We start from the raw sequence: 24,120 nt of genomic DNA, 5'->3' as shown, positions 1-24,120 counted from the left end.
TTCTCCCACAAAAATGTCTCATGTAGGCCAACCAAATTCCCTAATTAACAAAGGGAATTTTCGAACAAAAGAAAAAAAAAAAAACAAAGGGAATTAGATCCCTATGGATGTCCGGAGTAAAGATAAAAAAATCTGGATTTTTGATTTGTATGAAAAAAAAAAATCAAAATCATTAATCTGTATGAAATGAATCAACGAAATAAGTTAATTAAGAACGATCATATTCAATTTGTGTGGTCAATATTTTGATTTCTACAATGTTTGGAGTGAATCAAATTCCTTAACAAAGTTACCATAGGGGGACCCACAAGACTTTCTTATCGCCACCACCTCATTGACAAGAAAAACGAACTCAGACAACAGACACCGTCTCAACTTCTACACTGTAAATTAACCCACTGCACTCCGCTGTAAAAAGAAAGGAAGTTTTAACGAAAAACTTACAGTACTGTTTACTTTAACGAAAAATCATATTTTTACACTAAAAAGTCAATTCTGGTACTATTTACTTTATCTTTTATTTTACCCTTATCATTAAAACTCAAAATTTTCAAAACATTTTTATTAGTTTCTTTAAAAAGAATCGTTAAAAGAACTTGAAAAGTTGCCAGACTGGCTACCGTTTTAGAAACTTGGAATCCAACGTGAGGAGTGCTGGCCATGCCCATACAAAAATCGACGGCCCAAATCGTCCCATCTCTTTAAATCATCTGCCGACTTTTTTTTCACAAAAAGGGAGAGAGAGACTCAGATATTCCTCTGCCACTGCACCGCTTGACCCTCAACGCTGAAACCTCTTCTAGTGGTGGTGCTGGTGGTTCATATTCTACAGAGAGAGAGAGAGAGAGAGAGAGAGGGACAAAGGGTGGCCGTGTTCCGTCGTTCTCTTCCGTTGGATCCGACCCGGGTTCTCAATTGGTAACCCATTGCTCTCCCTCGTCTGATTTTTTAAATTTTGTGTAGTTTTCGTGCGATTTGTAGATCTGGGTGTGTTTGTTTTTGGTGTTTTGGTTTCGAAAGTTGTGGGTTTCGAATTTGGGTTCGATAGGTGCGTTGTGGGTTTCCTTTTTCTTGTCGAACAGTGGATTTTTTGAATTTCATGATGCTAAATGCTGTTTGGTTGGTGAGAAATCATGGAAGAAAAGGGGAACAAATCATGGGGTTTGAGAATAAAGCACGAGTCTTGATACTTTGTGTGATATTGTGTGGAGCCGTTTTTGCAGATGCAGAGTGAGATTATCTGTTTGGTAGCTGGGAAAGTAGAGGGAAAAGGGAAAGCTGGATTTTCTTGTTTTCAAGAAAAAATGGATCTCCTGTGACTTGATTAATTTCAAATGAGGCATTTGAGTGGAAATTTCCTTTCTGCATCATGTTATGGATGCTGTGTTTCGTTTTTGTTGTCAAGATTCATCTTTTTTCTCATGGATGCATGTTAAAATTGATGAAGAAAATTCGAGATTTAGATCATAGTGCAAATGAGTCCGATAAATTCTTAGCTATCAAATGTCGCCATAAATGTCGTCATTTACTGGATAAATTCTTAGCTGTATTTTTTCTCTGGTGCTGATTACTGCTTCACCTTGATAAGTTTATCTTTTGATAATTTTCAAACAAAGATTTGTGGCCTATAGGCAGGTATTAGTCGGTTACACGGACTAGTTTGAGGAAGTCAAAGAGAACTTTCCTTTAAATTGTCGTTGGCAGTGAGACCTAGTCCATAAGATTAAACCAGTGTTCAATTACTGATATTGTAATCAGATGTAATATCAGATACTAACTTCTCACATGTTACAATTTTTTATCTCTAATATCTGAATCCTTATTGCAACCATGTCATTATATCTTTTTGGTTCTTGTCCTCTATAGATCCGCATCATTGAACTTAATGTATTAGTTTTGCTGTTTCTCCAGCAGTGTTATACGTAACAAGATGGTTGCACAGGACTTCAAAGTTGATTTGGATAAAGCCCTTGTATTTCAGGTAAGGCTTGCCTAATGTTTTTTATTTGTTCGTATATGGACTTGAATATGTATAACCATTTAGATCTGAGGCTCTTCATTCGTAAGTATACGAAGTGCCATCCTTCTAGATTTTCAACGACGATTTTCAATGCATTTCTCCAAATATATCTTTTATTTTTGGATAGATGCTGAGAAATTTGCTAAACAGTCTCTTTGCACGGGGACATTTACCGCTTATATTTGGTGCCTCCTTTTCCTTCTCAGAGAGTTCATAGCATGTCACATTTTTCTCTAGAATTGCTTTTTCCTTTTTTTTATAAATCTATGAGTATTGTGATCTCTCTTGCGACCCCGTCTCTCTTTATTGTATTTGATGATTGTATTGAATTTGACTGTAACTTTTGGCTTTTCACAATCTTTCACAGGTTGGCCATCTTGGAGAAGCATACCAAGAGTGGGTTCACCAGCCGATTGTTAGCAAAGAAGGCCCTCGATTTTTTGAAAATGAATTTTGGGAGGTACTGCCTCCTCCTTTAGTTAATCCGTTACAAATTTAATTCACATATGCTTATATGGTAGCACAGTGCACATGCAGCTAAATTTCTTTCTTGAGAATTTGCAGAGCTCTACTTCTGACTCATTTTTCTACTTGAATTAGTTCTTGACCCGCACAGTGTGGTGGGCAGTTCCTGTCATATGGCTGCCAGTTGTGTTCTATTGCATCTCAGTGTCTGTACGAATGGGCCATACATTCCCTGAAATAGTTCTGATGGTTGTTTCTGGCATTTTTGTCTGGACATTGCTTGAATACACGTTGCACCGCTTTCTTTTCCACATTGAGACAAATAGCTACTGGTTTGTTTCTTATAACTCTCTCCCCACTTTTTATGTTTTTGTTTACGCATGCATAACTTCTGAATGTCACTGAGACTAATGCAATTGTTCTGCTGTAACTGCTTCAGGTGGAACACCTTACATTATCTCCTTCATGGCTGCCACCATAAGCATCCAATGGACGGCCTGAGACTTGTTTTCCCTCCTGCTGCGACAGCTGTATTATGCATTCCAGTATGTCTATTCTTCCATATCTCTTATTGTCCTGCCTCGTTGTCACTATGTGTGGTTCAAGAATACTGTGGTTAATGGTTATTCTGAAGGGTCAAACTATTTATTTTTCTAATGGAAGCAAAATTACATGTCCTAGGGCCATGATACATTGTTTTGAATTTGATTGGATAGGATATCTGGTTACTGTTCTCGGTATTAAGATTGCATAATTTTGGTCTTGAGGTTTACTTAGACCTTAACGATATTACCATTAAATAAATTTGTCTAGGATTGTTTTATATGAAAAAGAATTTCATTGCCAATCATAACGCCATTGTCATTTGTGCTAGTTCTTTAACTTGGTGAAGCTGATGGCCTCTCCTACTGTTGCTCCTGCTTTGTTTGGAGGCGGTTTATTGGGCTACGTGATGTATGATTGCACCCATTACTATCTTCATCACGGCCAGCCATCAAGTGAGGTACCCCGAAATCTGAAGGTAAAGATCTCTACGCCTTTCATCCTTGTAGGACTTTTACCCATTAGACCTAATATCTCTGTTTGCATTGTAATCATGATCAGAACTTACAAATCTTTTACACTTTCTGCTCGACGGGAACCGGTCAATGCCCAACAAGAATAACACGGTGTTTGCTTGTGTTTGCAGAAATACCACTTGAATCATCACTTCAGGATCCAAGATAAGGGCTTCGGAATAACTTCAAGTTTATGGGACAGGGTGTTCGGAACACTTCCACAATCGAAAGCAGCCAAGAAAGTCAGATAATTTTGGAAGAAGGGATTAGCACCCGGCATTGGGTTAGGATAAGCAAGTGAAAGTGAATTTCAACATTAATATTCTTTAATTTGCTCTCCTAAATTTGATGTACGCGTAATTTATCGACGTCTTCGGGTTGGCATCGCATGTGGCACGGAGGTGTCAATTTTTGTGGTGCTGTCATGTACAAATTAACATAACGTGGATTACTGTCGGCGGATTCATTGCTTGTTTATGGGAGGAGACTTTCTCCAAGTTGTCTATATTTTGCCTTGGCTCTTAAGCTATCTTGTTGCATGTTTTCGTCGAGAGTGGACTTTTCAAAGGTCTGCAGTCAATTCCCGAGTATTATTATTATTAGTCGTTTTGTTGACTTTAGCTATAGCATTGAGAATATAAATTAGAATTTCAATATTTAAATTGAGGGTTGCTTATCAACTTTTTGAATCTTTTTTTTAACAAATCATGAATTTGTTTGGACATTATTAAATTAAAGATATTATCGAAAACTATACTCAAGTGGAAGTAATGTGCTTCATAATCGGAGAGTACTCGTGTGTACGACGGTCATCATAATTACCAATAAAACAACCTTCTGGCATGAGGTTGTGTGTACAATGTTCATCGTAGTTACTAAAAGAGACAATCTGGTGAGGTTATAGGTGCGCCTTGACGTTGAACTTTTATAATCCAATTAAAAACAACCCTCATCATGGCATACTTGGTGACACGGCATTTTTTTCACTCAAGTATTGAAAATTTGAATTATTGTGATTTTTGAGTTATTTTTTTGTTCACTAAAATACGAGTGTAGTTGTTTCAATTCTTAACTTTCTATGTAAGGGGTGGATTTTCTCTTAAAATCCGTAATTGAGTATTTAAAATCATGAATTGATTAATTATGAGGATAGTTGATCTGATTTCCTTTCTTTACTTTCTATAATCCTAGGTTACCTGATTTATTCTTCTCTCATGCTTTGCTAAGTAAACATGCCATTGAGTGTCTTAATTACATTAATGAAAATAAATCTCGAAATGTATACTGGAATTTTTTTTTATTAAAAGGATAATACTTAGGGCGTGACTGCTTGAAGAAATCGGAGAAATTGTAGCATGGAACACGTGCATCCCTGGCGATGATCACCATTCGCCACGGGTATTCGCTAGCGCCCTTGAAGGCAGTCTCAAGACTTGCTAACGCTCGTTTCTTTATCTAATTACATGAACCAATAATACTGCAACACTTGTTGGCCCAGTTTTGAAACATACATCCACCACACACATTTGATTTTTCATACCATATTGGGCTGGGCTAATTGCTGGTTTGAAATGGACTTGGATCTGAATGTGGGCCGAGACCAGAATGCAATCCGATTGTGTATTTTTGGTTTTCAAGTGGTCGAGAGAGAGAGTGCAAAATTTTTGGAAAAAAAGAAAAAAAGTAAAAAAAGAAAAAGAAAAAGAGGATTGTGGGGTTTAAGGATCCGATTAGGAATCGGGTTTACCGACCCAAACCAAAAAGGGTTCCTTCCTCTTACTGCCAGTATTCAATAGTCAGTTGTAATTTGTGTTGGGTTCTCGCTCTCTTTTGCGTTGAGAGATTCATCAACAATTTGGGGATTTAGGGTTTTTGCTGCTTGTTAATGGACCACTTCAACTCCTTTGTCCCACTGCAATAGAACCAGTACGACTCTCTCTCGCTCTCTCTCTACATCAATTCGTTAACTTTTCACCACTCATTTCTAAAGCTTCTTTGATTTGGCGACATGATTGCAGCAATGGTGGCAGACGGGCCAGTGAATCCCCAGGTGGTCAATTCGTGCTGTGCTACGGTAAGGGTTCAATTTTTCAAATTTTCATTTATTTTTCTTCTGAAGTTTTAATATTTTGAATTTATTGGTATTCGATTTCATTGTTACCCAATTTTATGCTTGCTGTGCAGTGGAAACATAAGTACTCGAAGCTCGAAAAGGGACGGAATGCACTGCGGGAAGCTGTGCACTTACTTCAACAGGAGGTTGAAAGAGCTCAAGCCGAGAATTCCAATCTCAAGAAAGGTAAATTTTATAGGATCTATAGGATCTTTGAGACATTAAAAATTTAGTATTGTTAAGTAAGCTGTTGAAATGTTAATAATTTCTGAACATGGCTCACTTGGATTGTGGGATGTTAACGAAATTTACGTCTGAAGCTCCTTTCAAGTAGCTGTAAATTGGGTACCTGTTTGTTTTATGTTGAAATTTTTTAAAGTTTTAGTTAGTTGTCAAAGCAGGTTATACTTTTTTAGTTCCCTTCCTGTTCAAATTTATGCTTTAATGTTGTTAGTTTACCCGTGAGATTTTGTATGTTTCATGTTAAACACGATGTCACTTTATGTGTCGAAATCTAGAACCAGATGCAAAACTAGGTTAAAATGAAATGCTTTTCTGAAGCTGTCCAGTCAATATGCAATGTTAGTTTGTAAATAGTTATGATAGAGAGTGTGCTTATAACTTTTCCAAGTGACTGACCTCCTTTTCTTGCTTTTCTAACTCTGTACTTGCAGCACTAGAGGAAGAGCGAGCACGGGCAGATATTGAGAAAGAGGAGAAAGAAAACGCATCTGCTGCTAGAATATCTTTGGAGAAAGAAATTTCTGGGTTGAAATCTGATATTTCCCTAAAGCCGACAGGAAATGTAGATGCTCAATATAGAAGTGAACTAAACCTTCTCAAAGCAAAAGTTTCTGACCGGGACAAGGAAATTTATCGTCTCAATGTTCATATTGAGAGAGAGAAGAAAAGGGCAGACTCAGCATGTAAGAATGCCAATGTTGAGAAAGAGGAGAAAGTAAAAGAATCTGCTGCTAGGGCATCTCTGGAGAACGATATTTCTGGGTTGAAATCTGAGATATATTCTCTAAAGCAGAGAGAAAATGCAGATGCTGAAGATAAAGGTGAAGTAAACCTTCTTAAAGCTCAAGTTGCTGACTATGAAAGGGAAATTAATCATCTCAAGAAGCTTATTGAGAGAGAGAAGAAAAGGGCAGACTCAGAAAGTAAGATTGTTGAAGTGGAGAAGAAGAAGGCTTCTGAAGCACGAAAAGCTGCTAAAGCTGAAAAAAGTAAGGCTGATGACGAAAGGAAGCATGCCAATACTGAAAGAGAAAAGGCTGAGAATTATGAGCTTCAGTTGGAGGCGCTGAAGAAAGAAGCTCATAAAGCACGTTCTGATTTGGCTTCTGAGACATTGAAGCTTGTTGAGGCAAACAAGGAGATTGGGGGAGAAAAACAGAAGGTGGTCAAGGAGAGAAAGATTGCAAATTCAGAGAAGGCCAAGGCTGAAGAGCAAAGGAAGTTTGCTGAAGCCAATAGGAAGATGACTATGGAAGAAAAATGTCATGTTGAAAGATTGTCTTTGGAATTGGTAGAGTGTAGGAAAAAGATCGATGAGTTACAGAAGGAGATAAATGAAATTAGGCGTTTAAGAGAATCGGATGAGGCTGCAAACGCCCAATCTGATAACAATAGAAGTGGGGTAGCTTTCCAAGAGAGTAAATCAGATGAACTGAAGTTGGTTTTGGAGCATCCATATTTTGAGGAAGTGAACAAAAGGTATGAAATTGAAAAACAGAAGGTAATAAAGGAGAAAAAAGGGGCAGAATCAGAGAGGGTGAAAGCTGAAAAGCAGAAAAAGCTTGTGGAAGTGAATTGGAAGAAGGCTATGGAAGAAAAATCTCGTGCTGATCATCTGTCTAGGCAGTTGGGCGACGCTAAGAAGAAAATTGTGGAATTATCCTCCAGAAAATTGATTGATGCATCTGCTGTAGAACTTCAAAAAGATAGGGGTGCTGAAAGTGTAGAAGTGAATTATTTGAAGAAACAACTTAAGTTTGAGAAAAAGCAAAAAAAACATGCTAAAGAAGTGGTCAAGCTGGAAAGAAGTCGTAACAGTATCTTGCAACGAGAACTAGGTCGCTTGCAAGTGGAGTTTGATCAATTTTCACAGCGCCTGGGTATGCTAAATAAAGCTTTCTCACATAGTGCTGAAGGTATAGACAACCCAAAAAAGGTTCGTTTTCTTCAGCCTAATCTCTATTGCTACCATATTTCCATTTGATTTTGTAGATAATTAGTGTTGTTAGCTTTCATGATAGTGTTTAGGAATCTATACTCGGAGCATAATGTACATGTTTTAGCATTTGCTACAGCTACTGTTGATTTATTTTCTTTTTTCAGGCTTTGTTGATGACAAATGAACCTTATTCATCTAATGGCTTTTAGTGTTGTAATCTGGTTCGATGATTGGAAAGTTTTAGAATAATACCAGAATAACACTAACAAGGTTCAAACTTCAAAAAGGTGTCTTAAGTTGGTGAGTCATATGTTTGAACTCTTTAGTCTAGCCCTGAAACGTTTCTTTTACCTCCAAGTACAAGTAGAAACATAGGAAAGAAAATACTCAGCTCCTCTTTTGTTCTCTTCTTAGAAATGGGGAAAACGTGATAATTTTACTCTCGCACCTATTTTGTAGTTGTAGTTTTGTGTCAGAGAGTTGCATGTTTCCTTTTACATGTGACTTATGCCAGTTAACCTTTCAAATATTTAGTTTTGCTTCCAATGCATGGGTTTTTATTTAATATTTTTGGGTATGTCTTGTCTTTAACATGCATAATCTTTCTTTCTTGGACTTTTACACTATTTACCCGAATATTATCAGTAATTTGAATTTCACAACATTGTAGTTCTTTTCTGTTTACTGAAATGGACTTGTGCAATTTGTAGATGAACCTTCAAAGTGGAGTTAAGCGTCTCAAGCCTTGCAGCCCAGTTTTGGATGCAAGGGAAGCCACGCAACATACTGCACCATTTCTTCTTTTATCTGGAGGAAATTGCAGTGATTCTATCTCAGGTATTGATTCTATATTGGAGTCTCCAGTCAGAGGCTCTAACCGAAAAATGTTAGAGAGTTGTGCAATACATTCCAGTATGGAATCTTTTTCTGATAGACAGTTGTTGGGCTCACAGGAAAAATTGGTTGAAGAGAATGTGCAACCAACAATATCCAACTTGTCTGCTGAGGTTACCAAAATAAATTGCAATGAAAATGCTGCTGTGGTTGCTGAAAACAGTGTCAGAAGTCCTGTTAGAACCGATGGGGTTGGAAGAGTTAATGAGCATAGCAGGAAAAGAAAGAGGATACTTCAGGTAGTTGAATCAATTGAGAGTTTATATACAGAGGGTAAGCAGTTGCACCTGCGGGTAGAGGAAAACCTTTCTGTTTTGCATTTTTTGTTGGACAAGCAAATGAAAATACCTTATGAAGAAGGGAGATATCTCCTTCCTAGTCTGCAGGGTAATGCAATGCATGGAATGCTATATGAAAAGGGAAATGAAGGTATTGAAGATAAATTGGCAATGCAGAAATATGCTGACAGTAATGAGGAAAATATGGCCGATAAATTTGAAAATGAAGTCTTTGGATGTGCAAATGTTTGCAGACAAGTTCCATTAAATGCTAATGAGCTGATAGGGGTTGCTCAAGCAAGCAGAAAAGGCATAAATGGGTCTGCTACAAGTGATTTTGAAACTTTGCCAAGTTTTGATGAAGTAACTGATGGGGACTACCTGAAACTGTTAGACTTGGACAATGCTTCTGATGAGGAATGCTACAGGATGGCAATGGAAATGCCACTGTCTCCTACACTTCCTGAGATTGAGGTTCAAGGCCTTGAAGCATACAGTGCAGATAAGATTAAACCTTCATTAAAGGAATCCTACTGTGAAGGATTGTCAAGTAAAGAAAAACGGCCACCCTCTTGTGGAGTTGAAGTTGATGCTCTTGACATACTAGGGAAGAGCGGGAACGGTTTGGGTAATTCTGCAATTACAAAAGCTTGTGATCTCGAGGACTCTGGTGCTGGACTGATGTCTGATGCTCCGTTTGCAAGAAACGTGGAGGCTGTTTTCCCCCTTGGAAGTGAACTTGGATATGTGGTGTTATGTAATTTTAAAGACAGCAGCAGCATTTCTAGGATACGTTATGCCTTCAGAGCTTGTATTACACAATGCCCTTTGGTTACTGATACAGATTGGAGGGTGCGAGAAACTCTGCTTGCTCTCAAGACTGAAGAAAAACTATTTCCCAAGTCAATACTCTCTCTCTCTCTCTCTCTCTCTCTCTCATGGTCCTTATGTTGATCTTAATCTTGTTTTATTTTCGAACTGCCAAGTTGGTATATATAAAGAGGTCTTATGCTTAGTTTACTAGTGGATATATGTTCTAATTGATTTATTTTGGTGATCCTGTATAGGGAAAAGGTTTGCGTATTGTTTTCATTGTTGCTGCTTAACTTCTCCACTGCTGCTTTGAGTAAATTTGGGAGCTTGAATTGGATGTCAACCCCCTGCTTGGATTCTTATGTTGGACACATGTGCTCAGGTCTGTTGATTTTTTTCCCTGATCATGTTTGTTATAATTTAGAAAGCCATTATTGGTTTCATCCTGGATTTTGTTCATTAATCATACTGTTTTTTCCCTTTGTGCAGTGATGTCTGATTGGGAAGGGAGAAGCATATTTGCAGAATTTGGTAGTTTGGAGGAATCACTTAATATCATGGAGGAATTCCTAATAAATGGAAGATTTGTGGTGTGTAAGGACAAATCTTCAGAGATCCTGATTGATGGGGTTCATATATCCTCTCGACCTGCATCAGCCGATGAGTTGGTAGCAGGGAGCATTGTATTAGCATCAATATGTGCAGCAATTGACCACACTGGTTCTATTTGCGAGATGTCTTACAATATTTTGCTGATAAGCTGGTCCAATCATTCATTGATTCTGACTATCCTACATGTTTTTGCTTATCTGGGTGGAGAGAAGTTTTTTAACTTTGGCAATTCCAATTTAGTGATTATTTTGAAATCTATTGTTACATACCTTGAGGGAGTAAGCTCATCAGATACTGCTAGTTCTTTTATTCCATCTGCGAGCAATTCTCGAACCATGTTCAGTCCATGTATCAATTGCCCATTTTTTGAGGATGCTGTTTCTATGGATTCTGCTACATCATTGCTTTTAGAAAGGCTCCAAATGAATGCTTCTATTCATTCAAACACTACTACCAATTTCATGGATTGTGATCTCAGTGACCTCCTATCATTGGTGGAGTTGGTTGCAATAAACATGGTATGTGTTAATATCCTTCTGAGTATGAATTTTCTCAATTTGCTGTTGTCTTTTCGGTTTTGATAATTTATTGGTTTATTAGGTACTAATTTTTGGACTTGCTGCTGGTTTTTCTCTTTTGAATGCAGAGTTGGGAATGGACAAGTGCTAATATTATCCCTCGGCTTTTAAAAGTTATGGAATCATGCATGGCTGAGAATGTGATTGCTGGAATTATTGTTCTCCTTGGTCAACTTGGGAGGTATGTCTTTGATTACTTTCCCTTGCATTTTCCTTTTTCTTTTTCTGCTGGAATTATTGTTCTTCTTTACTTTCTTCTAATCTTTATATAAAGCCAAATGTCGTAATGGTACTTCTGCCAGTACTTGAGTTTAACGATATGTTACTTGTTTTCAGGATTGGAGTTAATGACCTTGGATATGGAGATAAAGAAGTTGAAATCTTGAGGGGGGAATTATCTGCATTTTTATGTCGGGACTCTGCAACGAGTGTCAGTCTTCCTACTCAAATTGCCACTGTTACGGCATTGTTGGGGCTTCTCTCTTCTGATTTCAAAACAATTATTCAGAATAATGCGAACTCTGCAGCCATTGCAAGTCAGTCCGGTCCAGCTGAGTCTATAAGAAAGTGGTTTTCTTTGCTGCCGAAGAAGCAACAAGATTTTTCATTCGACCTTCTACAAACACCTGGTGTAAATAAGACCCGAGCCTGGGACACTGTCTTGCAAAGCTGACTGCAAGGGTTCTCTGATGTGTTGAACTGTACACGTAGATTGTTGTGAGAATCGTTGAAATTTTCTTCTCGTTGGGAGAATTGAGGTTAATCTGGAGTAGGAAATTTTGTTGATTTCGACCATTGAGTAGGCTGCAAATCTTGGAGAAATTGAGGATTCAGAGACATCCGACGTGAATGCGTTTTTGTTATTTTCACCGAAGAACTTTGTAAGTTTCTAAGCCAGTTACTGTGATGGAGTGTAGATTTTGTTTTGAAATTCATTGCACCAGATGTGTAAATTTTGTTGAGCTTTAACCTTTCCTGCAAATACATCACTTTAAATTCTCGATCAACTTACCATGCCTGGCAGTGGCAGAGTGTGAAATAAGTTTTATTCTTTTCCTAAACATCTTAATTGGCATATTGTAAGGTACAGAAGAGAGCAAATTGCAAAAATGTCTCGGGACAAAAGGACACTTGACAATTTGAAGAAAAGAGGTATCATAGTAACCAATTCCAAAAACTAGATTATTACACTATGCAATTGGCGTTTTAGTACCACACAATAATTTGTTTGAAAAACATATAGAGACAAATTTGCAGAATATTTTATTATATTATAATGTATGGCCTACATCTGAAGAATATTTTATTCATTTTTCAGTACCACACATTTCTCCGAAAATTATACAGTAACGATAAAATTTGCAGAAAATTTTACTATATTATAATGTAGGCATACACCTAATGAATAAAAGGTTAAGATGTGTGGCCAAGTATCGAATGGCTAAGGATCTAATCGCTTAAATCTCAGCATATCCCATGCATCAGTGCATACTAGAGAAACCCTAAAATTTGTATTTTAAGAGTTAAATTGGTGGGTAAAGGCAAGAAACAAATTTGTCATCTGCTCTCTCAAATTAAAAACAGAGATCAAACAGAAATGAAGGTCAGAGAAAGAAAATCCCGGTATTACTTTCAACATATGTGGCATGAAATACCAGATGATTCTTAAAAGAAAAGGGAGTTTTAATGAAAAATCCGCGGTACTGTTCATTTTAACGAAAAATCACATTTTTACACAAAAAAATCAATCCTGATACTATTCACTTTACCTTTTATTTTGTCCTTATCGTTAGAACTCAAAGTTTTTAAGTCCTTTTCATTAGTTTTCCTAAAAGAAAATGCTAGCCGCTAATTCCTTCACTATGGGAAATCTTACAAGACTTATGTTGCTCGGTACTGTTTGGTAAGAAAATATTAACTTTTCTAATGACTAACTTTTCACATGCTGGTTGATCCATATAAGCTTACGAGGTGGATTTTTTGCTTATGTTTTTTCACTTGATATCTGCATATGAAAAAGCACTTGATTTCATCATAGAAACAGGACACAAAAGAATTTTTTTTTGAGGTCCTTTTACTCATTATGCCTGGCATTGAATAGACAGGGAATTCACCTAAACCTGAAGAAACATTTGTTTCAAACCTCTGTGACTTCAAACAAAGAAGGAAGAGGAGGGATGCTTTGTTCATTCCTGAAGAAGTTATCTGGATCGACCTTGTTCTTCACCTGTGCCAGCCTCTTGAAGTTACCCCTGAAGTACCTTGTGCCCCAAGTACTTGCCTCCAAGTAGCTTGTGTTTTGCTCGTTGGCACCCAAATCAAGGTCCTTGTAATTGATATAGGCACCCCTTGGGGACCTAGAAACATAAGGGCTCATGAATCTGTAAAGCATTCTTATCCAGTGGATATGCTTGTTGGTTTCCTCCACTCCAATTCCATCCCACTTCACTATGTACTGTATGTTGAACAAATTACCTTTTCTGTGAGGAAATGGGATTTCATGTTCTGAGATCTCATTCATTTTGCCACCGTATGGATCCAAAATTATGTACACATTTTGTTCCTGCTGAAACCTCTCCCAAATCCCTTGGAGTCCCGATTCGGGTATTGGGTTCTTCACAAAGTCGGATTTAGCCTTGAAATTCATCTTCCAGAGGGGATTTCTAGATAGCAAGACATCTGAGGGCTGGTCTTTTTGGAATCCAGCAAAATACTGGGCAGATTGGATCCAACTCATCTCAATGCAGTCTTTTGCCTGCAATCCCAGCTCTGGAAAGCTCAGCTTCATCAGTGGGATTAACCTGTCAATTTTTCCAAGAAACAGTGATTGGAAAGATGCTTGAACCGTTTTCTGATTCCCACTCCCCACATTCTGAATTATGACTCTGATGAAAAGATCTTCATGAAATTTGTCTGCAATATGTTGCCACCTGTGAACAAGGCTGGTAGCTCCTTCTGCTAGGGTTTTGTCAACTGTAAAACCTGTCACGATTTTTGGAACCTGAACCAATTTGATTTTCCATGAAACTATGATCCCAAAACTTGATCCCCCACCTCCTCTAATGGCCCAAAACAAATCCTCACCCATTGTTCTTCTGTCAAGGATTCTTCCATTCACATCAATTAACCGAGCATCTATGACATTGTCAGCTGCTAGGCCATGCTTCCTGATTAGGGTTCCAAACCCACCTCCACTCAAGTGCCCTCCAATCCCAACAGTAGGGCATAAACCTCCTGGAAATCCATGGACCCCACTTTTCGTGGCAATGCTATAATAAAGCTCACCAAGTGTAGCTCCTGACTGCACCCAAGCTGTTTCATCTGCAAGGTTGACCTCGAGGGAACGGAGATTGATGAGGTCAATGATGATAAATGGGGTTTTGCAGAGGTAAGATAGGCCTTCATAGTCATGTCCTCCACTTCTAACCCTGACTTGCAGGCCAAGTTTCCTGCTGCAAAGAACACCTGCTTGGATTTCAGACTCATGGGAAGGTGTGACAAGGAGAAGAGGCTTTAATGTGGAGTTTAACCACCTAGGGTTTTGCTGGGAAGATTGCAAAAGAGATGAATACAAAGAAGAGTTTGAGGTGTGAATGTTTTGGTCAGAAATTTTGCTGTAGTCTGCCATGCACTGACAGAAATTTTCACCACTGATTGAAACAGAAGTTACCGAAGCAATTGAGACCAAGAACAAAGAAGCTAGTAGTGCAATGAACTCCATCTGTTTCAGGAATTTAGGCCTTTAGATTTTGATAGATTGGTTTGGCTACATACATACATATATATATATATATATGTATGTATGTATGTATGTATGTATTTTGAGTGGTATATTTTCTTGGTGGGGGTGGAATATTTAACTTAACTAGCTATTAGATATGCTGAATTCGGCTTGTTTTTACTTCTGCTCATCCGCTGCGTGTATAGGAACAAAACCAAAGAAAGCGATGATTCCGATGGAGTGAATTGAGAATATCTATCATCTGCCACATTAAAACCAAAGGTTGTCCCTTGCTTATAATTTAGTCGGCACTCGGTATTTGAAGTTACTCTTACTGTTTTCTTGTTAAAATTGTAATCAATAATGTGTTGAGACGCAAGTCATCTAACTTTATTTTATAAAATATTTAACTATTTCAATGTCAAATTATGATTTGATGATAAGTAAAAAAAATAAGCATATAAAAGCTAATGAGTGTTTTAATATTTTGTCACTTTTCAGAGTTAAGCACTAGTTGAAGGAGCCAACTGAATTCATTCTTATTAATGAAGTATAGTAGCCAATTCCACTTGGTGCAAATTGGCAAAATATATAGGCTAATGCATGTGGGACTTCCATATGCTTTGAGTTCTGCATGGTTGCAAGCCAACTAAGTACAAAGCTCCATCTAGAACGAAATCTTCATCATATATAGTTAAATGCACCGGCTAGCTCTCACTCTCTTTTCAAGGAGAAAAATTTCATTGTAACAGGAATACGGATGGTATACCATATGTTTTTATGTAAGTAGTGAAAAATTTTATTTTTTAAGTTATTAACTTAGCTTAAATGTCAAAATGGTCCCTGTGTTATAGGCATATGGTCAATTTAGTTCCCGTGTTTTCAATTCAGCCAATTTAGTCCTTGTGTTTATCTCTATTAGCCAATTAAGAATATTTCATTCAATCTCTGTTTAAAAATTCATAAGAAAATTCATAAGATATAATTACCCTTCCTCTTATATGATAATAGCACATATAAGAGAATAAATTTTCTTTTATTTTATAGTTTTATTTCATTTTTAAATATTTTAAATCAAATAAATTTTTTTATAAATAACTTTATAATAATTTATGAATTTTTTATAACAGATATTAGATGGAAATGTCTTTAATTGGCTCACAGAGATAAACACAAGGATCAAATTGGCTAAATTGAAAACACAAGAACTAAATTGGCCTAATGATTGAAACACAGGGACCCTTTTAACATTTAAGCTTATTAACTTTTTAATACACAAATCTTATCATTTGTATAATAACACGTGATGCATCATCTTGTGTGCCGATCACATTGAAAAATCTCTCCTCTTCGAGGGTGAAAAATGCCTGACTCGATCCTCCTGTTCTAGGCTTCTAGGAGCAACATGTGTTGAAAGGGTCATATCTGCTGACATTTTCAAACGTGATGCGGCACATACAAGGGTTTGATAGTTATCCACATTACTGATCCACTATTTTATATGTTTCTCGTTGTTCTTCTATGTCGTACACATTTATTTAAGTGTCACATAAGTTTTTACTGTGATAACTCTAATTGTCTTAAATATAAGCGAATTTCGGTAAAAAGTTACATATTTATTTAAGTGTCATGTAAGTTTTTATTGTGATAATTCTAATTGTTTTAAATATAAGCGAATTTCGGTAAAAAGTTATTCTGGTCATCAAGTCAATTAGCCGTTTTATTTAACGTGACTAGAGTTTTGAATGGAAAAGATTTTTTAACCGCATTGAATATCATGACCTAAAACTGAATCATGCTTATAAGGATTGTTATCCCATTCATTAATCTTGCGGAATCGTTCCTTGTTCAACTATGGTGGTCTAATCTTCTCATTAGCCTTGCTATATCTGACAACTGGATTGGCCTTTGCTAAGCCCTCTCTGCCCAATGCTGAGTTAAGTGACTCGAGAGCCATATCAGGCGTGCCAATCAAACTCACCCCCCATCCCAGTTAAAAAAAAAAATACAGCAAAAAGGATGGAGGGAGGGTATTATTAAAATTCGTCAATTTGATTATAAAATCAAACAACTCTTAAATTGGCACAAAATTTTGCTCACTTTTGAAGAAGTTTTCATAATCAACCTTACCCTTTATCTTGGCTAATCGCTCAAAATTTCCCTTGAAATACTTTTCACCCCAAACCTTTGCTTCCTCCAAAGTTCCTTTGATATTTCTTCCAATGTCCAAGTCCCTGTAGTTAATATATGCAGTCCTAGGGTTTTTGGTCACAAATAGAGCCATGAAGTTGTAAACCCTATTGATCCCTTCCAAATGCTTCTTCTCAGCCAAAGCTCCCCCCTCAAACCACTTCGTGAAGTACTGAATGTTGTACAAGACTCCAGCTCTATGTGGAAATGGAGTAAAATCTTCTGAAATCTCAGCCATTTTTCCACCATAAGGATCCCAAATCATTATTCCAGGAGCCTCACCGTCTTGCATCACCTTCCATATGGCTTCTAAGTGCTTTTCTGAGATGGGTTTTGTCACAAAATCACTTTTGGCTTTGAAAAAGCCCTTTTGCACATGGTTTCTGTCCAACAAAAGCTCTAATGGCTGCCCTGGGTTCTCACCATTAATGTAGAAAATAGATTGAATCCAGTTTATCTCCTTGCAGTCCTCAGGCTTCAAACCCAACTCGGGAAAGCTCTTTTTCATCAATGGGACTAGTTGATCAATGGTGCCAAGAAACAAGGCATTGAAGTTGGCCTGGATTGTTTTGCCACCACTGGAACCTTTTCCCACAAAAAGAATGACTCTTATGAACAGATCTTTATGAAACTTGGATGCGATGGCTTGCCACCTGTGAACCAATTTGGTTGCGTTTTGTTCTAGGGTTCTGGGGATTGTGAAAACCGTGACCTTCGGAGGGACCGGAGCCAACTTGATCTTCCATTCAAGTACAACTCCAAAGCTTGCAGCTCCACCTCCTCTAATGGCCCAAAACAAGTCCTCTCCCATCGATTGTCTGTCAACAATACCTCCATTTGCCGTTACCACGATTGCATCCACAACATTATCACTTGAAAGCCCAAATTTCCTCATCAACACGCCCTGACCTCCACCGCTGATATGTCCACCAACACCAATAGTAGGGCAAACACCGGCTGTGAAACCGAGTTTTCCTCTGCTCTTTTTGGCAACATGGTAGTAAAGCTCACCAAGTGTTGCACCGGATTGAACCCATGCAGTGTGTTCTTTGCTGTTAACTTTAACCTTATTAAGCTTGACGAGATCGATGATGATGAAGGGTACATCAGCTTTGTAAGAGAGGGCCTCATAGTCGTGACCCCCGCTTCGAATCCTGACCTGCAAGCGATGTATTTTGCTACAAATGATGGCAGCTTCCACGTGTTCGTATAGATAGGGTGTGATGATGTATTGAAGCTTCTGATTCGTGATGTTGAATCTGAGGTTTTGGATGGAGGACTCAAAGACAGACGAAAATGAAGGGGAATGAGGATCGAACAAAAATGTGCTTACGTTGGTCAAGGATCCTGTCAAATGGAAGCCAACGCAACTATAAAAATTCAATTCCGGGATGAGGTCATATGTTGCAGAAGAAACTGAGAAGAGAGAAACTATTGCAAATGTTAGAAGGTGAGCCATGATTTGCTTCCCCTCCAATATTTTACTTCTGTTAGCTGCTTCATTTATACTTTAATTTTTTGTCCTAAAATACGTAAGAAAAAATTAACGGGAAGAAAATTAAAGAACATTAAAACTGAAATAAAAAATTTCCTTATTAATGATATCAGTTATAAAGAATTATTCTTGTGTCTGTATAGAACGTTTGAACATTTTCTTGAAATACAATCAATGGTCAGTTAGCAGGTTCTGCAAAGGAAAATTAAAACGACGTATTAACTTTTGTTTGCAACCCTTTGAATTAATGAGTAAAACTCTTTTGAGCGTATTATTTTTTTGGGTAAAATACAAAAAACTACCTCGACTATTGGTGTCACGATACTTTCATACCTTATCTTTTAAAATTGACAATGTCATACCTCATCTTACGAATTTGTGCCAATGCCAGACCTCCGTCAGTTTTTCTCTTAATTTCTCTGTTAAATGCTGATGTGGCCCGACACATGTCCCACTCACTAATCCAACTGGATTAAAAAATAATTAAATATTAAAAAAATAATATATATATATATATTAAATCTCTCTCTCTCCTCTCCCCCACCTTTTCTTGCCTCTCTCTCTTCTTTGCATCCCAGAAGACCCAAAACCCCCTCCCACCCGTCCTCCACTACCCTTTCTCTCCCCTCTCTCTCGCCTCTCCTTCTCCTCTCCACTGTAGTCTCCTTCCTCCCCACTTCTCTCTCTCACTGTGCCCAGAACCGCCCAAACCCACCTTGGTTTTTTCATCCACCAAACTCTTGCCCATTGACTCGTCCCCCTAAACTCTTGCCCATTGACCTGTCCCCCCAAACTCTTGCCCATTGGCCCGTGTCCCCCCCACTACCCACAGACTCGGACTTCGTCGCAAATCAGACCGGTTCCCAGTCCGAGTTCAGGTCGACGCCATCGTTTTGGGCGTCCAGGTGCAAATCAAGGGTGGCAGAGTGAGGGAGGCGGAGTAGTCGAGGAAGATGATGCGGTGGAACGGCGTAGTTGCGATCTCCAGACCGTATTTTTGCAAATAGGTTCAGAGCCAATCTCAGCGCCGCCGCCGCCCTCCTCCGCACACTCATCATCTTCAATAAACTTCAACTTCGAATTCGAACCCATCAAACTCATCAATTCTTTCTTTGTAATCAACAACTAGGCCCCATAGAACAATTCTAAAGTGGCAGGGGAGAATCTAGCATTTGATCCCAACTTCAGCTCATCAACCTCCGCCATTGCGGATCGATCGAAACTTGGCCGTTCGAAGCTCCGCCGTTGTTGTGAATTGTAATAGTCTTTGGTCTGAGCTGAGCCGCCTGGACTCCTCTCCCAGCTCTCTTCCATAACCGAAACCATCAGGGTCAGCCTCGGGTGAGGGGCTCTCGAACCCAAATACCCGTCCCAAGAAGCCGGAGGCTCGTCCAATGACATCCGACCCGGATCGGGATTCGTATCGCACGATCTTCTCCCCAATGCGTACTCTCCTACTTCGGACTGGGTCTCCCTCCTCTTCTTCGCCACGAAGCCCTCGTTCTCAGCCTTCTTCGTCTTCTGCTTCTGCCGCCATTGATTTACCTTTTTATTCAAAACCGACGTCATTCTCCAAAACCAGATCCACCCCTCACCCTTTTTCCCCCCTCCCGTCTTCCCCAAACCCAAAACTCAAAACCTCGTCGAAGCGTTGGGCTAGCTGTTTCAGCGCCATCGTCACCTGGTACGGCGACCTGTGAGGGGATTTATTGTCCAAGTCCCACAAGATCACGACTTTCTTCTGCTTCGGCATGTATATGCCCTGCTTGTTTTCAACCATGTCGATTTCAGAGCTTGCAGATGACTTGATGATAGTGCGGCGGCAATTCGTGGTGGTTAAGGTGACGGTAGTGGTGATGATGGAGAAATGGGTGGTGGGGGACGGGTAGGAAGGGGTTTTGGGTTGCAGAGGAGAGAGGTGAGAAAGGGGGAGAGAGAGAGAGAGAAAGGAGAGAGTGAGAGAGATTTAATGTATATATATTTTTAATTTTTGAATATTTAATTATTTTTTAATCCAATTGGGTTAGTGAGTGTGACACATGTCGGGCCACGTCAGCATTTAACAAAGAAATTAACAGAAAAACTGACGGAGGTCTGACATTGGCACAAATTCGTAAGATGAGGTATGACATTGTCAATTTTAAAAGATGAGATATAAAAGTGTCGTGACACCAATAGTTGAGATAGTTTTTTGTACTTTACCCAAATTTTTTTTTCTGATAAAATAATAAAATTGCAAAGAAAAGTCTCGGCAGCAATTCCACTAAAGCAATCAAACTGCTAGGCATACAAAGCTTCATGAGGCAAAACATAGTGTTGATAAACCCATCTTATTGATTTATCTCTCCATCCACATTTTAAAATAAATAAATAAATAAAATTCATACCAATTTTACCTTCTTATAAAATGACATCTAAGACCAAAGCAAAAAAAAAAAAAAAAAAAAAAAAAAAAGAAAAGATTTTCTTCTTTGTTCACAATCTCTCTGCAACTGTCTCAATTCCTTCAAATAAAATGGAATACCCAAAAAAGGAATTGGGCTTGAAGGGATGAGATTGGATTGTCGAGAATTTGGAAATTGGGCATACAAATGAAATTTTCGGAACGGGGCATGAGGCTTGGTCGTGAGATTTGGGAGGGAGAGGGAAGGTGGTTGCGTTGGGGGTCTGAAGAGAGGGAAGGATGGACAGTTCCACTGAAGATCTGATAAATGACCGATCTAAAATTCTAACTGGGACAAAAATTGAGAAGTGAGGCCTTAGAGGTGAATGGAGGCTCGGCTGGACTTATCAACACTCTAATAGTTATCAACACTCTAAGCCACCCACCTTTTCGTCTAGATAAAGAATATTATTAAAATCTCCAAGAAGGATCCAAGGAGCATTAGCAGGCTGAAGATGAAGTAACTCATTCCAAAGTTGAGGTTGGTTTTCTTTCTGGGGATAATCATACACAACATAGAAACCAAGGAGCACCAGCTCTCGAATCAGTGGCTACAGAATGGATGTACCGAGCATGTGAATGGAGAACAGTAACAGAAATAGAATTTGATTTTTCCATAACGAAAAAAGACCACCACTTTGTGCCCTAGTTGCCTTGGAGACCCTCTCCCCATTTTCTTACCGTTTTCCCCCCTTTTTGAGCTTATGGTTACCTACATTTTGTTGAGAATTATTTACAAATTAGTTGATGAGTATAATTAACTGTAAATTCTTCTTTTATATAACTTAGCTGAATGACTAATGCCTAAAAATTAGAGAAAAGTTGGGCTAAGCCATATTTTTTATAAGGCATATTATATTCTAAACTACTTTAATCAACAGGGAAGGGGTTTCGAACTTGGGTGTAAGGGGGCTAGCATACTATCCTAGCCAACTAGTCTAATCTCATCTATGATGAGAAATATTGTATTTAAATTATCTACCACAATAAACTCATTGTTGCAGAGAGTGCAAATTAGCAACATTACACTACTTTACAAAACAGAGACTAGAGAATAGAGGGCAAATAGACTTCTCTGAATTTTTATTCCAATGTATATAATTGGCTACACAGAAGCATATACAGAGCACACAGATCATAGCAACGAAACCCTTGAGCTTCTGCAAACACCATATCGAAGCTCCTAGCCATCTATATATGGCCTTGAGTTTGTGGAAGAGGCGGGATGCTTTGTTCATGCCTGAAGAAGTTATCAGGATCAACTTTGGTCTTAACTTTCACCAATCTATTAAAATTGTCCTTGAAGTACCTGTAACCCCAAGAATTTGCTTCAATAAAGCTTGTACTGCTCTTTTTATTAGTCCCCAAATCAAGATCCCTATAATTCACGTATGCCTGCCTTGGAAACATTGTGACATAAGGAGCCATGTAACTGTAAAGCTTCCTAATCCATTCCATGTGCTCTGCCTCATCTCCAGCCTGCCATACAGTCAAGTACTGAATTTTGAAGAGAACATTTCTATGGGGAAAAGGTATTGCGCTTTCAGAAATCCTGCTCATCATTCCGCCATAAGGATTCAAAAGCATCACTGGAGAGGTTTCTTGCAGCAGCCTCTTCCATAGCCCCTCGAGCGCAATTTCTGGAATCGGGTTCTTGACGAAGTCTGACTTGGCTTTGAAGTAGATCTTGGGTAGGGTAGCTTTTCCTTGTAGCAAAATCTCAGTAGGAGTTCCACTTGGGTACCCTGCTATATATAGCACCGATTTGATCCAACTTGTTTCAGTACAATCATTTCTTGTCAAACCCAATTCAGGGAAGCTTTGTTGCATAACATTAAGTAATCTTTTAGAATCTCCAAGAAATTGAGCTTGGTAAACAGTTGTGATAGTGTTATTGCCCGTTTTGCTATCATTTGATACTTGTATGAAAACTCTGATAAAGAGATCTTCATCAACAAATGGAGCTACTTGTTGCCATCTATGGAGGAACTTTGTGGCACCTTGTTCCAACGTCTTCACAACTGAAAAAACTGTCACATTTTGTGGAACTGGAACCAACTTTATCTTCCACCAAAGGATGATTCCAAAGCTTGCTCCTCCACCTCCTCTTATTGCCCAAAACAAGTCCTCTCCCATTGCTTTCCGATCAAGAATTTTCCCATTCGAGTCTATGATTCGTGCATCAACGGCGTTATCAGCACCAAGGCCATATTTTCTCATCATGGAACCATATGCACCTCCAGTTATATGCCCACCAACTCCTAGACTTGTGCAGATCCCGGCAGGATAACCATGAGTTTGGCTTTTCTCTGCAATTCGGTAGTAGAGTTCACCAATGGTGGCACCAGCTTGAACCCATGCAGTGTTGGATTTAATATCAACACTGACGGATCGAAGCTTGGCAAGGTCAACAACAGCGAAAGGTGTTTCGATTTGGGAGACATAGGAGAGGCCTTCATAATCATGGCCTCCACTTCGGAACCTGAGATGGATTCGAAGCTTTTTCGCGCAAATAAAGGCGGCTTGCACATGAGAATCATGCACCGGTGTGAAAATAAAATCCGGCTTTGGCACTGAAGAGACCAAGTACCGGAGGTTTTGTGCAGATGATTCAAGGACAGCAGTGAAGCTAGAATTTTTTGGAGTGAGAAAGTCTGAAGAGAATGGAATGGAAGTGTTAGAATAATGCGAGAGGCACTGGATGAAATTTTCTTGTGTTGAAGGTGGAGGATGTGCCCATGAAGTTGATAGCACAAGGAAAAGATAAAGAGAAGAAATTGAAAAGATTGGAAGCATTTTGTTTTGCTTGTTGGAAGTTCGATGGTGCTGAGGAAATAGCCAAGTGTCTTGTGCAGCTTTATAGAAGTTTGAAGGTCTCTTAGTGGATATGGAATCATTTTAATGGATATCAAATCATTTTAGTGATATGAAATCATTTTGGATTGAATTTCGCCTTTGACAAGAATTAAACATAAGATTTTGTACTTATAAGTGAAGAAAAATACTACTAAATCGTAGTATTAAGTGAAATTAAAAACTCATTTAAATATGTTATTCATAATTGACAGTAGGGGGAAATTTTTACCAAATTACTCTACCAACCGTCCTACCAACCATACCATACCAAATTATTACCAAAAATTTGTACCAATTGGTAATGGTACAATATTTGTATCGTACCATACTATTTCGGTACGGTACTGGTATCCAAAATCAGTACTGGTGGTATACCGTACCTACCAATATTATTAATATTAT

The 24,120-nt window shown here is 38.5% G+C and overlaps 5 protein-coding genes across 9 annotated transcripts; 2 read left to right on the top strand and 3 right to left on the bottom strand.

Moving 5' to 3' along the window:
• The first annotated feature begins 736 nt into the window (after positions 1 to 736).
• LOC103945064 (dihydroceramide fatty acyl 2-hydroxylase FAH1) lies at positions 737 to 4,048 on the top strand. 2 transcript variants are annotated; one of them, XM_009355579.3, is made up of 7 exons: positions 737 to 918; positions 1,915 to 1,981; positions 2,388 to 2,480; positions 2,621 to 2,817; positions 2,925 to 3,030; positions 3,360 to 3,506; positions 3,675 to 4,048. In XM_009355579.3, exons 2-7 carry the CDS (start codon positions 1,931 to 1,933, stop codon positions 3,792 to 3,794), a joined length of 714 nt encoding a protein of 237 aa, XP_009353854.2. In that variant the 5' UTR covers positions 737 to 918; positions 1,915 to 1,930; the 3' UTR covers positions 3,795 to 4,048. The 2 variants fall into 2 exon arrangements, with proteins under 2 accessions (XP_009353854.2, XP_009353853.2); XM_009355578.3 differs by having other exon boundaries at positions 738 to 918; positions 1,912 to 1,981.
• A 1,197-nt stretch (positions 4,049 to 5,245) lies between these two features.
• Positions 5,246 to 12,333, top strand: LOC103945062. 4 transcript variants are annotated; one of them, XR_007254524.1, is made up of 10 exons: positions 5,246 to 5,469; positions 5,562 to 5,617; positions 5,728 to 5,842; positions 6,331 to 7,835; positions 8,549 to 9,912; positions 10,078 to 10,205; positions 10,313 to 10,953; positions 11,082 to 11,194; positions 11,350 to 11,894; positions 12,104 to 12,333. XR_007254524.1 is itself a non-coding variant. In XM_048574262.1 (8 exons), exons 1-8 carry the CDS (start codon positions 5,552 to 5,554, stop codon positions 11,684 to 11,686), a joined length of 4,269 nt encoding a protein of 1,422 aa, XP_048430219.1. In that variant the 5' UTR covers positions 5,246 to 5,551; the 3' UTR covers positions 11,687 to 12,020. The 4 variants fall into 4 exon arrangements, 1 of the variants encoding a protein (XP_048430219.1); XR_007254522.1 differs by having other exon boundaries at positions 5,246 to 5,617; XR_007254523.1 differs by having other exon boundaries at positions 5,246 to 5,617; positions 12,098 to 12,333.
• Positions 12,334 to 13,115: 782 nt separating this feature from the next.
• Positions 13,116 to 15,006, bottom strand: LOC103945061 (berberine bridge enzyme-like 22). The gene has a single exon (XM_048574263.1). It carries the CDS (start codon positions 14,732 to 14,734, stop codon positions 13,151 to 13,153), a length of 1,584 nt encoding a protein of 527 aa, XP_048430220.1. The 5' UTR covers positions 14,735 to 15,006; the 3' UTR covers positions 13,116 to 13,150.
• A 1,802-nt stretch (positions 15,007 to 16,808) lies between these two features.
• On the bottom strand, positions 16,809 to 18,383 carry LOC103945218 (berberine bridge enzyme-like 23). The gene has a single exon (XM_009355759.2). It carries the CDS (start codon positions 18,381 to 18,383, stop codon positions 16,809 to 16,811), a length of 1,575 nt encoding a protein of 524 aa, XP_009354034.2.
• A 3,519-nt stretch (positions 18,384 to 21,902) lies between these two features.
• On the bottom strand, positions 21,903 to 23,709 carry LOC103945219 (berberine bridge enzyme-like 15). The gene has a single exon (XM_009355760.3). The coding sequence runs from the start codon at positions 23,656 to 23,658 to the stop codon at positions 22,054 to 22,056; it is 1,605 nt and encodes a 534-aa protein (XP_009354035.2). The 5' UTR covers positions 23,659 to 23,709; the 3' UTR covers positions 21,903 to 22,053.
• Between the last annotated feature and the right edge of the window lie 411 nt (positions 23,710 to 24,120).

The sequence above is a fragment of a genome, unplaced genomic scaffold (genome assembly GCF_019419815.1).
Source record: "Pyrus x bretschneideri cultivar Hongxiangsu unplaced genomic scaffold, Pyrus_bretschneideri_v1 Contig7, whole genome shotgun sequence".
Lineage (NCBI taxonomy): Eukaryota > Viridiplantae > Streptophyta > Magnoliopsida > Rosales > Rosaceae > Pyrus > Pyrus x bretschneideri.
This window is presented reverse-complemented; position numbering and strand designations above follow the sequence as displayed.